General features: G+C 45.0%; 1 protein-coding gene and 1 long non-coding RNA gene across 2 annotated transcripts in view; one reads left to right on the top strand and one right to left on the bottom strand.

Annotated features, from left to right (window-relative positions):
* FBXW8 (F-box and WD repeat domain containing 8) overlaps positions 1-13,892 on the bottom strand; it is a 120,736-nt gene that overhangs the window by 3,693 nt on the left and 103,151 nt on the right. Inside the window, exon 9 of the mRNA XM_077875799.1 lies at positions 2,091-2,264. Within this exon, the coding sequence (XP_077731925.1) occupies positions 2,091-2,264 (174 nt within the window). The remainder of the gene's footprint in view (positions 1-2,090; positions 2,265-13,892) is intronic.
* On the top strand, positions 743-13,752 carry LOC144299929 (uncharacterized). Its single transcript, XR_013366582.1, has 2 exons — positions 743-3,634; positions 10,221-13,752. It is a non-coding gene; the product is annotated as an uncharacterized LOC144299929 (long non-coding RNA).

Below are 13,892 nucleotides of genomic sequence, written 5' to 3'. Positions count from 1 at the left end.
AATCTGGGTGCCCCCTGCTTGACTACCCTGCACCATGATACGTTCTGGACATAGAGGAGGTTAGCTATATGTGGTAGAGAACAGCCCCACTGCTGGCCAGCCTTGGACAAGTTCTGCAGGCTGGGCCACCCGGCTGCGGGGAATGGGGCTGATCCGTAAAGGCTCTTCCTCCTAACGAGGTACAGGCTGTCTGCATGTGCTTTTGTGCTGCCAGATTTTGCAACAATGGCTTGAAATCCATGTAACAAAGCCTTTGCTTCATTTTGAAAACTTTCATCCAGTGCCTCATATGGTCCTAGCATCAGCCAGGAGACACAGGATATAAAAGATGTCCTCATGCAAGCAGGAACCTCCATCAGAGGATTCCTAACTAGCTCAGATGCATTCCCACAAAGGGGAAACAATGTTTCTAGAGTATGAGAAAGATCAGGAGCCCCCAGGATGGGACAGAGGATTCCACACTGGGCCACAGGCCTCTGAGGAAGGCAGAGACAAGAGAAAAATCGTGCCGGTGGAGCAGGGGCTGCTCCTGAGATCCCCCACAAAGCAGGGGGAGGCTTCGTGGCTGAAACAGAACATTCTCTTGAAAGTATCGAACGTTCAGGGGCATCAGAGGCTGGCCTGGTCAGTCCAGGATTCAGGACACCAGCTAGAAGAGAGTATGGCTGGAAGATTTTGCTAGGGGCCCAGTAAGGTGGGAGGACTGGGGGTGGGGGGTGGGGTGGGGGCTAAAGCTGTTTGATGGAAGAGGCTCTCAGGTATAGCAGGGCTTGATCAGAAGCTCAAGAGAACCCAGACCAGCTGTGTGCACTGGCAGGCGAGGACCTGGCGAGCACAGAAGCTCTGGGTGGGAGACTGAAGTGAGGCCCACTCCTATCCTGGTGGAAATGGGGATCTTGCCAGGGACAAGCAAGTAACCAGAGTTGAGGACCAGTGGTATGTCTACAAATGAGCTAGGAAGACAAGTGCTGGGACGGTAAAATTCTGGGGAAGACTCTACTGACCCAGGCTTCATCCAAATGATGCACTGGAGGGACCTGCTGGAGTGCCGGCCTAGTGAAGTAGATGGAGCTACTGCTGGCAAGAGGGAGAAGGGATGGTGGCCCTGGAGGCTGGAGCCGCCTAGAAGGGGAGATTGATCAGCTCCGTAAGCCAATCATAGGGGGCTCTTGAAAGCAATAAAAGGGCCTCTCTACTGGCAGGTGTATCTGGGATGCCACCATGGAGGAGTTTTGGTTGCCTTTTGGCACCACCTGGTGGCAAGTCCATGCATCACCACAGAAAGCAGAAAACGGGATTACACACCTGTTTACTGAGTAAGGCAGGGCTGGACAGTCAGGCAGTGTAGACAGGACCCAGGGCTCAAGTCTGGTAAAAGCTGCTGAAGGGAATGAGCACTAGCTCCCACTGCTCTCTAAGCAGCAGCCAATTCCTCTTTTAAAATCTTGCCTCCTTTTGTACCTGACCTGGCCTGCACTGCCTTCACCATGACTTGCAATTTGTATTTGCAGGTCTTGGCATCTATGTATTTCTTCTTCTTATGCTCAGATTCCACTTCCCAGGATCTGTCTCTGGGAAAGAAGGCTTTCCTCCTCACCTTGCCCCAGGAGCAGAGGCTCCCACGGGAGGCATGGAGGGTGGGGTGAGGTAGAGACAGAGCCCTCGCCCCAGGCAAGATGGCCTCAAGTCAGTTCCAGGAGACAGGTCTCCTTAATATGATGGGCCTACGTCTGTGAGGCCGCCCACCCAAAGCATGGGATAATGAAGTTGAAACAAAGCCTGAATACTTTCAGCCCTATGGTGCCCTTCTAAAAAGAGGAAAACAAGCAGATGTCAGGGTCACGCCTGTTGGGGGCTCTGATGTGGGGCACGCAGCCGGGGCATCCCTATAGGTCTTGTCTACCTGAGCTGGGTAGGAGTCACGGTAGCACGAACACCGAGAGGAGCTGCCTCTCCAGTAACCAGGGTTCCTGGCCTGAGAATCGGAACCACCGCAGCCTGCCCCGGGGCTGCGTGGCGGGGACAGGGTGGCCATGCATGTGGGCGCGGAGAGCTGGCTCAGGTGGCCGGTACCATTAGCGCTCGGTTACCTGGAGTGCACTTCCCACAGCTTCTGGCTCATGCGATAATCCCACACCGAGACCAGGCCTTCCTCGCCTCCGCTGACTATCTTCCAGTCGTCCATCTGCACCGCAGACACTCCCAGTTGGTGGGCAGAGAGTGACAGGGCGATTTTGTCAGTGCGGAGGTCATGGATCCTCACCCTAGAAGGCCCAAAATGAGCACAGAGTGGAATGGGATGCGAGTTAAAGCCCAAAATGATACATTAGTGTTCAATTGTGCGGATCTATGTACAATGATCTTGTCAAAACAGAACCTAAGAAAACCCCTTGGGTTGCAAACATCTAAATACTGACAGAGAAGTTTTACCCCCTTCTACACTTTTGCAGGAGACTAAGCTGCATGAGGCCTGAGCAAGCTGACTGTGCCTGCGACGGTCAGGTCAGAATGATTTAAAAGCCCCTGGAACGAGAGACTTAAGACGAATCCATTAGCTGACGTGTCATACTCTTTCTCTGCTCGACAGGACACATGCCTGTCCTGAGCACAAGTCCACCCAGAAGGATAAGAGTCGGGGCTGGTGTTGGTCTGTGCAGGCTGGCCCAGGGGCCTGGGGTGAGTTCAGCAGCCAGCATAGTTGTGGGCAGCGTCAGATTCGATTAGGGGCAAGAGGTAAACCAGCCACACTTTTCTGCAACCCAGACCCTAATTTTCCGGTTGGGAAATTAGCTCTTTTCTGCTATTTAACTCGAGACTTGGTAAGTTCATCACTCTCTTGTTGAAATTTGGAAAGGAATGTGTCCCTACTTGATGACGGAGAAGAGAATCATGATAAAAATATGTGGACACTTGGCTGTCACTCATCTGAAGTCTCAAAATAATTTCTTGCCTTGTCATAATCTGAATTTAAGAACCCCTTTAAAAACTACTCTTATCTAAGTATATGCTGATTTTCCACATATGGACAAATTAGATAATGAGACAAATTTCTCATCCAGCAGAAACACCAACATAGTTCCGGAAATAAGCCATAAGAGCAAAAATGTGGCAAAATTTCAGTACAGATGAATTCAACAGCCTCTGTACTGCAAGTCAAACAGGACAAGACCCTAGCACTTAGCAAGGGGAGCTGGACAAACCTAATGCTAACATGCTCAATGTGGTCCAGACACGTGGTGAGAAGAGACCATCTGAAACACATTCTGTGTCCTAAACTCCTAGTTTCTGAGCGTGCATGCACAGATCTATTTTTTTGTTTTCTGAGGAGCACTTATTTGAAACAAAAATTCTATACCCAGTGCACCTATCAAGTTTAAATACATAATTAAGATTTTTTTGTTTTTGTTTTTAACAGAAAATGACCCCAAATCAGCTACCTGTGGATACTTTCTAAAAGAAAGGGATGTAGCAAAATACTGGCAGAACACACAGGCCATGGGAAGACGTATAAAACACTCAAAGGTCGCACCAGACCGACCGCTCAGGACCTGACATGCTTGCTGAGTCACAGATGCACCCAGGACAAACCCTCCTACTAACAGTGCTGTGAATGGATCACAAAGTAAAACTCAATGTAGGTTACACAGGGAGGGGAACTTCGGAACAAAAAGCTTTATAATGACAAAGGGGACAGTTTAGTAAATGTTTGGTAAAACTACCTGGGGAAAAAAAATGGACCTAAATTTTTTTGGTAGTTTTTTTTTTAAGTAATTCAGTTTCTTTTCTTTTTTTTTTTTTTTTTAAAGATTTTATTTGTTTATTCATGAGAGACATAGAGGCAGAGACACAGACAGAGGGAGAAGCAGACTCCATGCAGGGAGCCCGATGCGGGACTCGATCCTGGGACCCCAGGATCACGCCCTGGGCCGAAGGCAGACGCCCAACCGCTGAGCCACCCAGGCGTCCCAGTAATTCAGTTTCTTAAGTCCTATGGTTCATTTTTTTTTTTTTTAAGATTTTATTTATTCATGAAGAGAGAGAGAGGCAGAGACACAGGCAGAGGGAGAAGCAGGCTCCATGCAGGGAGCCCGATGCGGGACTCGATCCCGGGACCCCAGGATCACGCCCTGGGCCGAAGGCAGACGCCCAACCGCTAAGCCACCCAGGCGTCCCAGTAATTCAGTTTCTTAAGTCCTATGGTTCATTTTTTTTTTAAGATTTTATTTATTCATGAAGAGAGAGAGAGGCAGAGACACAGGCAGAGGGAGAAGCAGGCTCAATGCAGGGAGCCCGATGCGGGACTCGATCCCGGGACCCCAGGATCACGCCCTGGGCCGAAGGCAGACGCCCAACCGCTGAGCCACCCAGGCGTCCCAGTAATTCAGTTTCTTAAGTCCTATGGTTCATTTTTTTTTTTTTAAGATTTTATTTATTCATGAAGAGAGAGAGAGGCAGAGACACAGGCAGAGGGAGAAGCAGGCTCCCTGTGGGGAACCCGACGCGGGACTCGATCCCAGGTCTCCAGGATCACACCCTGGGCCAAAAGCAGGAACCAAACCGCTGAGCCACCCAGGGATCCCCCAGTTTCCTGAGTCCTAATCTACTTGGGTTTAAGATGATTTTCTTAAGTCTCCAAATTTGAAAACCTAGATGAAATAGCTTTCTAGAAAAATAAGAATTACCCAAATGATCCCCAAGGATAGAAAAAGTAACAATGAGCAGACAGGGAAAGCTGTGGAGGGAGCAACAGTCCCCACAAACAAGCTAAATGGGCCCACCCTGGAGGGAGGAGCCCCTGGGGCTTTGCAAACCCCTCCACAGCCCAGCAGGGAAGGACGACAACTCCCCAGTTCTATATGTGAAGCCAGCATGCTGCCAGCCACAAAACTGACAAAGAGGGCAGAGTATCAAGATCGGTATCAATGCTTAGTCCTGAATAAAATACAGCAGAATCCATTCAGGATGTCTATTAATATAGTTCCCCAAGTTATGGCAACAAATAAGGAAAACCAAAGTCTTTTCCATGGATGCTGAGTCACATGGATGCTGAAAAGAAATTCGATGAGATATAACATTTATTTCTAATGAAGACTTTAAAAGATAGTGATCTACTTTTTTTTTTTTTTTAAAGATTTATTTATTTATTTATGATAGAGGCAGAGACACAGGCAGAGGGAGAAGCAGGCTCCATGCTGGGAGCCCGATGCGGGACTCAATCCCGGAACTCCAGGATCACGCCCTGGGCCTAAGGCAGGTGCCAAACCGCTGAGCCACCCAGGGATCCCCTACTAATACTTCACATTGTCTTTAAAAATAGATACAATTAGATAAAAAAAAGAAGTGGACAAATTTATTAGAGAGGACAGTTGAAGATAATTCAGTATTAAATGAATATGTCAAAATCAATAGCTATCTATCTTAGATACAAACAACCACGAGTTTTAAAAAATGTACTCAAAGATGGGCAGCCCGGGTGGCTCAGCAGTTTAGCGCTGCCTTCAGCCCAGGGCCTGATCCTGGAGACCCGGGATCGAGTCCCACATAGGGCTCCCTGCCTGGAGCTTGCTTCTCCCTCTGCCTGTGTCTCTGCCTCTCTCATGAATAAATAAATAAAACCCTAACAAAAAAAATTTAAAAAAAAAATGTACTCAAAGAAAAGATCCCGGGATCCCTGGGTGGCGCAGCGGTTTGGCACCTGCCTTTGGTCCAGGGCGCAATCCTGGAGACCCGGGATCGAATCCCACGTCGGGCTCCCGGCATGGAGCCTGCTTCTCCCTCTGCCTGTGTCTCTGCCTCTCTCTCTCTCTCTGTGACTATCATAAATAAATACAAAAATTTTAAAAATTATTAAAAAAAGAAAAGATCCCACTTATAAAAGCAATTAAACACAAAATACCTTCTAACAACTTTCCCATCTTGTAGCTCTTCCAGCCACATTGCATCAAAATAAATTCTAGATGGCTCAAAGAGTTAAATAGAATCAACTATAAGAATATTCAGAATAGGGAAGCCCTTCTAAACAAAAAACCCAGAAGTCAAAAAGGAAAATATTGATAACTACATATAAGTGTCTAAATTCTTCCCACATGGAGAAAAAAAATCAAAGGCAAGTGATAAACTGGGGATAATGTTTGCAACAGAGGTAACTGGCTAATTTCTTGTAAAAAAAAAAAAAAATTCCTTCAAATTGAAAGTAAAGTTTGATAACCTAATATTAAAATAAGAGAAAAGCTAAGGAAAAAAGTTCACAGGAAAATACTAATGGCTTTTAAACATTTGTGAGTTATGTTCACTGGTAATGAGAGAAATTATGAACTAAAACTATAGTTCGATACCACCTGTCACCTATCTACCTGGCAAAGGTCAAGTTTGGTGGTAAACTCCATAAGACCCTCCACACTAGGGAGCCTTGGACAGACAGGTACATCCATAACACTTGATAGGAGCACAATCCCCTCTTTGGAGCATGATCTGGCAATTTCCAACAAACAACAGACTTTACTTTTGATCTAGCAATTCCGCTTCTAGGAATTTAGACTATATATATATATATATATATATATATATATATAGTACATACATACATACACACACATACAAATACATACACAGACATGCAGGGGCATTAGCCACAGCACTGTTTTCAGTAGCAAAAGATGGGGTTTCTGTCTCAAACTTTAGACTCTCCCACTGAAAATAAATTACTACCATTGGATAAATAACACCATTTAAAGTGCACTGCTGGATTCACAAAGCAAGTGACTGCCCCAGGTCCCAAACTGGAAAGTAGCCTGGAGAGCCTAGGGTGAGGTAGGGTGAGGTAAAGTGAGGCTGTGAGCAGGTGCCAAACTCAGGAATCAATAGGGTTAGATCTCCCCAAAACATGGCAGCAAGATGGTAAGACCCGGGCCCACCCAAAGCGGGGTGGGGAGTGGGAGTAGGAGACGACTCCTTTAAAAACAACCAAAAACAGCCATGTAAAACTTCTGTAAATGAAGACATGGCTCCTGAAATTAAATTCAGACTAATATGTGATTAAATGGCAAATCTGAGAGATGACCTAGAATGGAGCACAGATAAACAGAGGAAAAATGTGACCAAGGGGTTAAGACATGCAAATGATAAAGGGACAGTTCACCATGTGTCCAAAAGAAGTTCCAGAAGGAGAAAACAGTGTATGGCAAGGAAGCAATATTCAAAGAGAGTTAATGGCTGGTATTTTTCTAGAATTAATGAAAGGCATTGCATACTCACACTGTATGAGCATTAATGCAAAATAAGGATTACATATTTAAGAGCATCACACTGAAGTGAGAAAATGCAAAAGACAAAAGAGGTCTTAAAAGCAACCTAAGGGGAAAAAGGGCATTACCTATTGAGGAATGGTTATCAGAGGGGCCGGAAATACTAGAAACAACATGTACCATACAGTGCCCCTGCGGAGTCTTTACAGGAGGCAGAGCTGTGCATGCCTGTAGGAGGCTGTCACCAAGCCACTGCTGCACGTGAGGAGCACGGGCCCAGTGGCGTGACAGGTGTGGGGGGTGAAGAATAAATGTGTCTGTGCTGTGTGTGTATAGGCACCCTCTGGAGAACGCTAATAGGCAGTTTCGGCTGAGGAGGACGATTAGGCTGCTCAGGAAGAGAAGTGCCCAGAAGCCTGGCTTCTCTCCATTGTGCTTTTGAATTGTCTTGAATGTGTAGGTTACCTGTTTAAGTAAAGTTGAAAATTTTTAAGATTTTGCAGGCACCTGCGTGGCACAGTTGGTTGAGCATCTGACTCGGTTTCGGCTCAGGTCAAGATCTCAGCGTTGTGAGATCCAGCCCTGGGTCAGGCTCTGCACTGGGTGTGGAGCCTGCCTGAGATTCTCTCTTTCCCTCCCCTGTTCCCACCCTTTCTCTGAAAGAAAAAAAAAAAAAGAAAAGAAAAAATTTAAGACTGGGGAAGGACACATTTGAATTGGTAACAGCAGTTACCCTGAGTAAGAGTGGCAGTAGAGGGATTAAGTGTAGACACTGCCATGTTGTTTCAGAAACAGGAACTCATTCATGATGGGGAAGGGGGGGCACCCAGAGGTCTCCAGAGGTACCGGTCATGCTCTCTTTCTTAAGCTGGGCAGGGGGGTGGGTGGTAGATGCAGGCATTCTGTGATTGTTCAAACTGTACACATAGCTTACATACACTCCTAGCTGTATGCTGTGTTTCAAATAAAACTGGATTTTAGAAATATGTAGTCCTAGAACACAGAGGAGAGACTCATTCATTCTTTCTGGCTAGCTCAGGGCACCACCTGGGCGATGCAGCACAATGATGAGCTCTGTTACTATGGCCGGCCACGCGATCCTCCCTCCCCGGGGAGGGGTCTGGGACTACAGATGCAGAGAGAGCAGGGACCAGACTTGGAAAACAAAGGTCTCCTTCTCAGCACTTACAGCCACTTGAGGCATTCTGCGTAAGAGAAGTGAGAAAAGGTATAAATGCTGTAAAAGAAGCGCTGCCCATAGGCAACAGCTGCACTGCTCGCAAAGAGCAACATGCAAAGGGGTGTTGTGGGGAGGAGGAAGGTTCTAGCCCAAGCACTTTTCAGCACATATTTGGTTAATAAGGGTCTATTTTGCTGTGGTGATTTTCATAAAGAGCTCCTCTGTTGAATATTTATACTCCATAATTTACAGTTTGGCTGTTAGGGAGACAAAGGCAAACACAAATTTGGTCCAGAAGTTCAAAGTTTGCCATCTGTTTTCCTATTGTATTTAGATACCAGCATGGGTGGCTCCAAACAAAATAAACAAATACACCAAAAGATACAGCATTTGTGTATTTTACGTCACTAAGAAAATGAAAATGGGCCAAAAGAGATGTGAACTTCTCCCCAAAGGAAAAAGGGAAAAGTATTTCTAGCATATCTCCTTAGAGAGCCATCACTCTGCTTTCTTGTCAACACATAGAAATAGCACACCCCACAGTGTGCAAAGTCCACACGAGCCATTCCAATCCACATTAAGAACCCGGTGTCAGGCTTGCACATCTGACAGCGTGCGGCATCAACCTGAACCGTGTCCCTTGGCAGAGCTGTAGCCTCAGCACTCCAGTTAAAGACTCGGTGCTGGGAAACAGGTAGCACAGCAAATGGGCACAAAATCATGCCAGGACAATGAATTCCAGGGACAGAAAGAAGCCAATGGTAGATATTGTGACTTCCTATCTAGTGACTATTTCGTCAACTTTGCCCATTGAAAAGAAATATAATTGGTCCAAAAGCTGTAATTGTATTATGTTTAATATTCATGGTTGGGTTTGGAGGGCTGTTCCAACACTCCCTCTCTCCAGCCCCTCTCTAATGAAAATCACACCATAGGAGTCGGCTCTAGCCCGCCAATTAAAATAAAAGACACCAGAACCTTCCAAAGACTCCAGCAGAGGAGCATCCATCTGATGGGCAGGAAAACGTGCTGGAACTGAGAGGGAGGCACGCTCTGGTTGGTCCTGTGCTAAGAGCTTTGAATAACTTATTATAACACTTGCAGATGGAGCAAACACAACATTTACGCCCCACTCACTCTCTCTCTGACAGCAGGCAGCAGCACACCACAACTTCGCATTCGTCAGGGCCAGAAGTAAGCTCTGAGACTCTTTAACTGGGGGTCACCACCCAGGGCCTGCCTCCCATTGGCTTGGATTAAATAGTTCTGTATGATAATAAGGCAAACTGTATTTGATGGCAAAGATGAAGCCTATTCAGACTGGCTTGGCAGTTTCATTTAGAAGAACCTGACCTAAAGCTATATTTCTATCCAGAAAATAGAGGGAACAAATAAGGAAGCATTAAAATGGAGTCCCCCCCCCCCGCTTTTTTTAAAGACCAAATTAATCAAGGAAGCTAGTATTTTTTTTTTTTAAAGAAATCAATACATGATTCTGTTTTGTCCCACTGAACCTGGGCTATTAGAGAATCTTAAATAGAACCTTATATGCCAAAATCAATAGCTCTCTCTAGAGCACTGATGATGGCCTCTGGTGAAGGATTCATTTTAAACAGCAACTAGAAGAATGTGCAGTTTTAAGCAGAATGACCCAGTTTAATTATCCAACTCTAGGATCTGCTCAGAGCTCTGCGTTTTAAAGCTGTATCTCTGAGGCTTGGGGTTCTTCTATTGCCCATAATGAGCAGTAGAACCCTCAGACCCATCACTCGATCTTTCTGGCTCTGTTTCCTCAGCTGGGCCAGTGCCGGGTGGTCTTCAAGAGCTCTGTGAACATCCTGCGATCCACCTCTAGCAAGCCTGCCTGTGATGCCACCTGTGGGCAATAATGGTGATGTATATAACCCCCGACGACCACCACCACCACCAAAAAAATAAGGCACATGATGCCAAACTGGAAACATGGAAATATTTAGCTTACTTTAACATCCTTTTAGATTTCAAATTTTAATCAGATGAATATACCTAGACTAACCCCTCTATTTTATGGTCAGTTGATTTTCAACAATGGTGCTGAACAGTTCAATGGGGCACAGAATAGTCTTTTCAACAGACAGCACTGGGACAGCTGGACATCCATGCAAAAGAATGAAGTTGCACTCCTGCCTCACAACATACACAAAAATTAACTCTAACTGCATTGGGACCTCAATGTAACAGCCAAAACTAGAAAAATTCTTGGAAGAAAACTTAAGAGTAAATCTTTGTGACCCTGGGCTAGGAGAGGGCTTCTTCAGTGTGACACCAACAGCACTAGTGACAGAAAAAAACAGATAAACTGAACTTCATCAAAATTAAAAACTTTTGTGCTTTGGGGGATCCCTGGGTGGCTCAGCGGTTTAGCACCTGCCTTTGGCCCAGGGCACAATCCTGGAGTCCCGGGATTGAGTCCCACGTCAGGCTCCCAGCATGGAGCCTGCTTTTCCCTCTGCCTGTGTCTCTGCCTCTCTCTCTCTATGTCTATCATGAATAAATAAATAAAATCTTTAGAAAAAGAAAAAACTTTTGTGCTTCAAAAGACACCACCAAGAGAATGAAGGGACAACCCACAGATTGGGAAAAAATACTTACAAATCATATCTGATAAAGGATTGGTATCTGGAATCTATGAAAGACTCTTACAACTCAATAAATAAAAAGACAAAGAACCTAGCCAAAAAACAGGCCAAGGATCTGAATGGACATTTATCTGACAAGGCCAAAAAGCACATGAAAGGATGTTCAACATCATTAGCCACCAGGAGAATGAAAATCAAAACCACAATGAGCTGCCACTTCATACCCGTTACACTGTAATTAGAGACAAGAGTGAGGACTGGAGAGGATGTAGAGAAATCAGAACCATCGTCTGCTGCCAGTGGGAACATCACATGGCACAACCACTTTCGAAAAGAGTCTGGAAGTTCCTGAAAAGGTTCAATGTTGAGTTACCATATAAGCCAGCAATTCCACTCCTCAGTATATAGCCAAGAAAACTGAAAACCTATGTCTACACAGAAATTTGTACTTGAATGATACAGTATTCCTAATAGTCAAAAAGTGGAAACAACCTAAATGTTTCATAACGGATGAATGAATAAATATGGTATATTCGTACAGTGGCATCCTATTTGGCCAGGGAAGGAATGAAGTAGTGATTCATGCTACAATGCAAGTTGCTCTTGGAAACATCATCCCAAGTGGAAGAAGCCAGTCATGAAAGATCCTATTTTATATGATTCCATTTATATAAAATGTCCCAAACAGGTTCCTGAGACAGAAGATAGAACAGTGGTTGTCTAGAGCTGGAGGGGAATGGGGAGTGGCTGCTAGTGGGTACAAGTTTCCGTTGGGAATGATGGTGATGGCTGCACAACCTTGTGAATGTTACCCTGGATTGTACTATTTCAACTGGCAAATTGTAGGCATGTGAATTTTATCTCAATAATGCTGCTAAAAATTTAAAAACTAATCTTGAGATTACAGGGTGAAAAGGCAGTGAGAACTGTTGGTGCAGTGGCTGTTGCCTTGGCAACCCACTCTCACCCTGACAGAGGCCCTTACCACCAACTCCTACTTTGATTCTCCCTGCAGAACACTGATGAGCTGCTCTGTTCCAGATCCCTGACTTCATGATGGGAATGAGCAGGCCACTGCTGAGGAGCTGGAGAACAGAAAGAATGGGAAGAGGCCTCACCTAACACAGCTCCCAACTGCCAACTACTCATTTATTGAAGAGAAAGTGGGAGTTCTGGTTCTGGCCAAGAAGAATTAAGCCCGTTGCTGCCTGTCTCCTGCTGACCGCAGCCAAAACCTCTGGATGAGACACAAAAAGCAAATATCTGAGGATCCTGGAGAGTCAACTCAAAATGGTGGGCTGTGGAGGAAGTAGCCACATGGAGAAAGGGGAGCCTCTTCTCTCTTAGCCATGCCCCAAGTATGAGCTCCAAGAGCAGAGCAGTGTGGTGGTGTAGGAGCTCAAACTCTAAAAGAAATGTCACCTTCTGAAGACCAAGGAAAAGGGCTCTTGCAGTCCAAAGAATGTGTGTGTGTGTGTGGGGGGGGGGGTGGCTTATGGGGATTTTTCTCCCTCTTTTCTCTGTTGTTTTGCCCCCGAGGCAGTCTCTAGTCATAGCACTGCATGGTGGTAGTGAAGCAGGCAGGTAAAACTGAGAGAAACCCTCTGGAAACCCAAGGGATAGAAACCCCCTGGAAGCTGGAAAGTATAGGGATGAAGAGAGGAACAAACTGAAGGAGAGCCTGTTATTATTTGTACAAGACCCCACACTATCTCAGGCTCATCTCTGAGCTATGCAGGACAGCTCCAACCCAGTTATAGCAAAGGCTCTGAAATCTCAACTAAGATTTAAAATATTGCCATCTCTAGAGGATCTGAATAGACATTTTTTCTGAAGACACAGAGATGGCCAAAAGACACATGAAAGATGCTCAACACCACTAATCAACAGCGAAATGCAAATCAAAACCACAATAAGATAGGACCCCTTACCAGTCAAAATGGCTAGTATCAAAAAGAAGTAAGTCTTGGTGAGGATACGGAGAAAGCAGGATCCTATGTACTGTTAGTGGGAACATAAACTGGTACAGCCAGTTTGGAAAACAGTATGGGCGGGGGGGGGTTCCTAAAAAAATTTAAAATTCCACTGGTTATTTACTCAAAGAAAACAAAAACATTAACTTGAAAAGATACACACACTCCTCTGTTTATGGTGGCATTATTTACAAGAGCAAGATATGGAAGCAATTTAGGTGTCCATCGATAGATGGATGGATAAGGATGTGGTATAAATATACAACGGGATATTCTCAACCATAAAAAATGAAGTCTTCCTATTTACAACACGGATGGACCTAGAAGGTATTATACTGAGAAAAGTAAATAAAAAAGACAAATATCATATGATTTCACAGATGTGGAATCTAAAAAACAACTGAATGAACAAAAAACAGGAACACCCTATTAATACAGAAAACAAACGTGGTTGTCAGAGGAATGGGGGGATGGGAGGATGAGCAAAATTGTGAAGGAGAGTAAGAGAGTACAAAATTCTAGGTGTAAAATAAATAAGTCCCAGAAATGAAAAGTACAGCACAGGGTATACAGTTAAGAATGTTGTGATAATTATATGGTAATAGATGGTAACTATACTTATTCTGGTGATAATGGATAATGGGTTATTGGGATCACTATGTTGTATACCTGAACTAATATAATATTGCATGTCAACTATATTTCAATTTAAAAAATAAAAAACCACTACTATCTCAGACTAACTATTGAGTAACATATGTGCGGGATAGAGCCAGAGAAGCATAACAAAACCTTTGAAAATTAAGCCGACACCAGAATCACCACCCACAGAAGGCAAGACAGACCTGCAGTCTGAACCTAACCAGGGTGACTGCCT

This window comes from Canis aureus, chromosome 27 (genome assembly GCF_053574225.1).
Source record: "Canis aureus isolate CA01 chromosome 27, VMU_Caureus_v.1.0, whole genome shotgun sequence".
NCBI lineage: Eukaryota > Metazoa > Chordata > Mammalia > Carnivora > Canidae > Canis > Canis aureus.
Note: the sequence above shows the minus strand (reverse complement) of the source record. Positions and strands in the feature narration are given on the sequence as shown.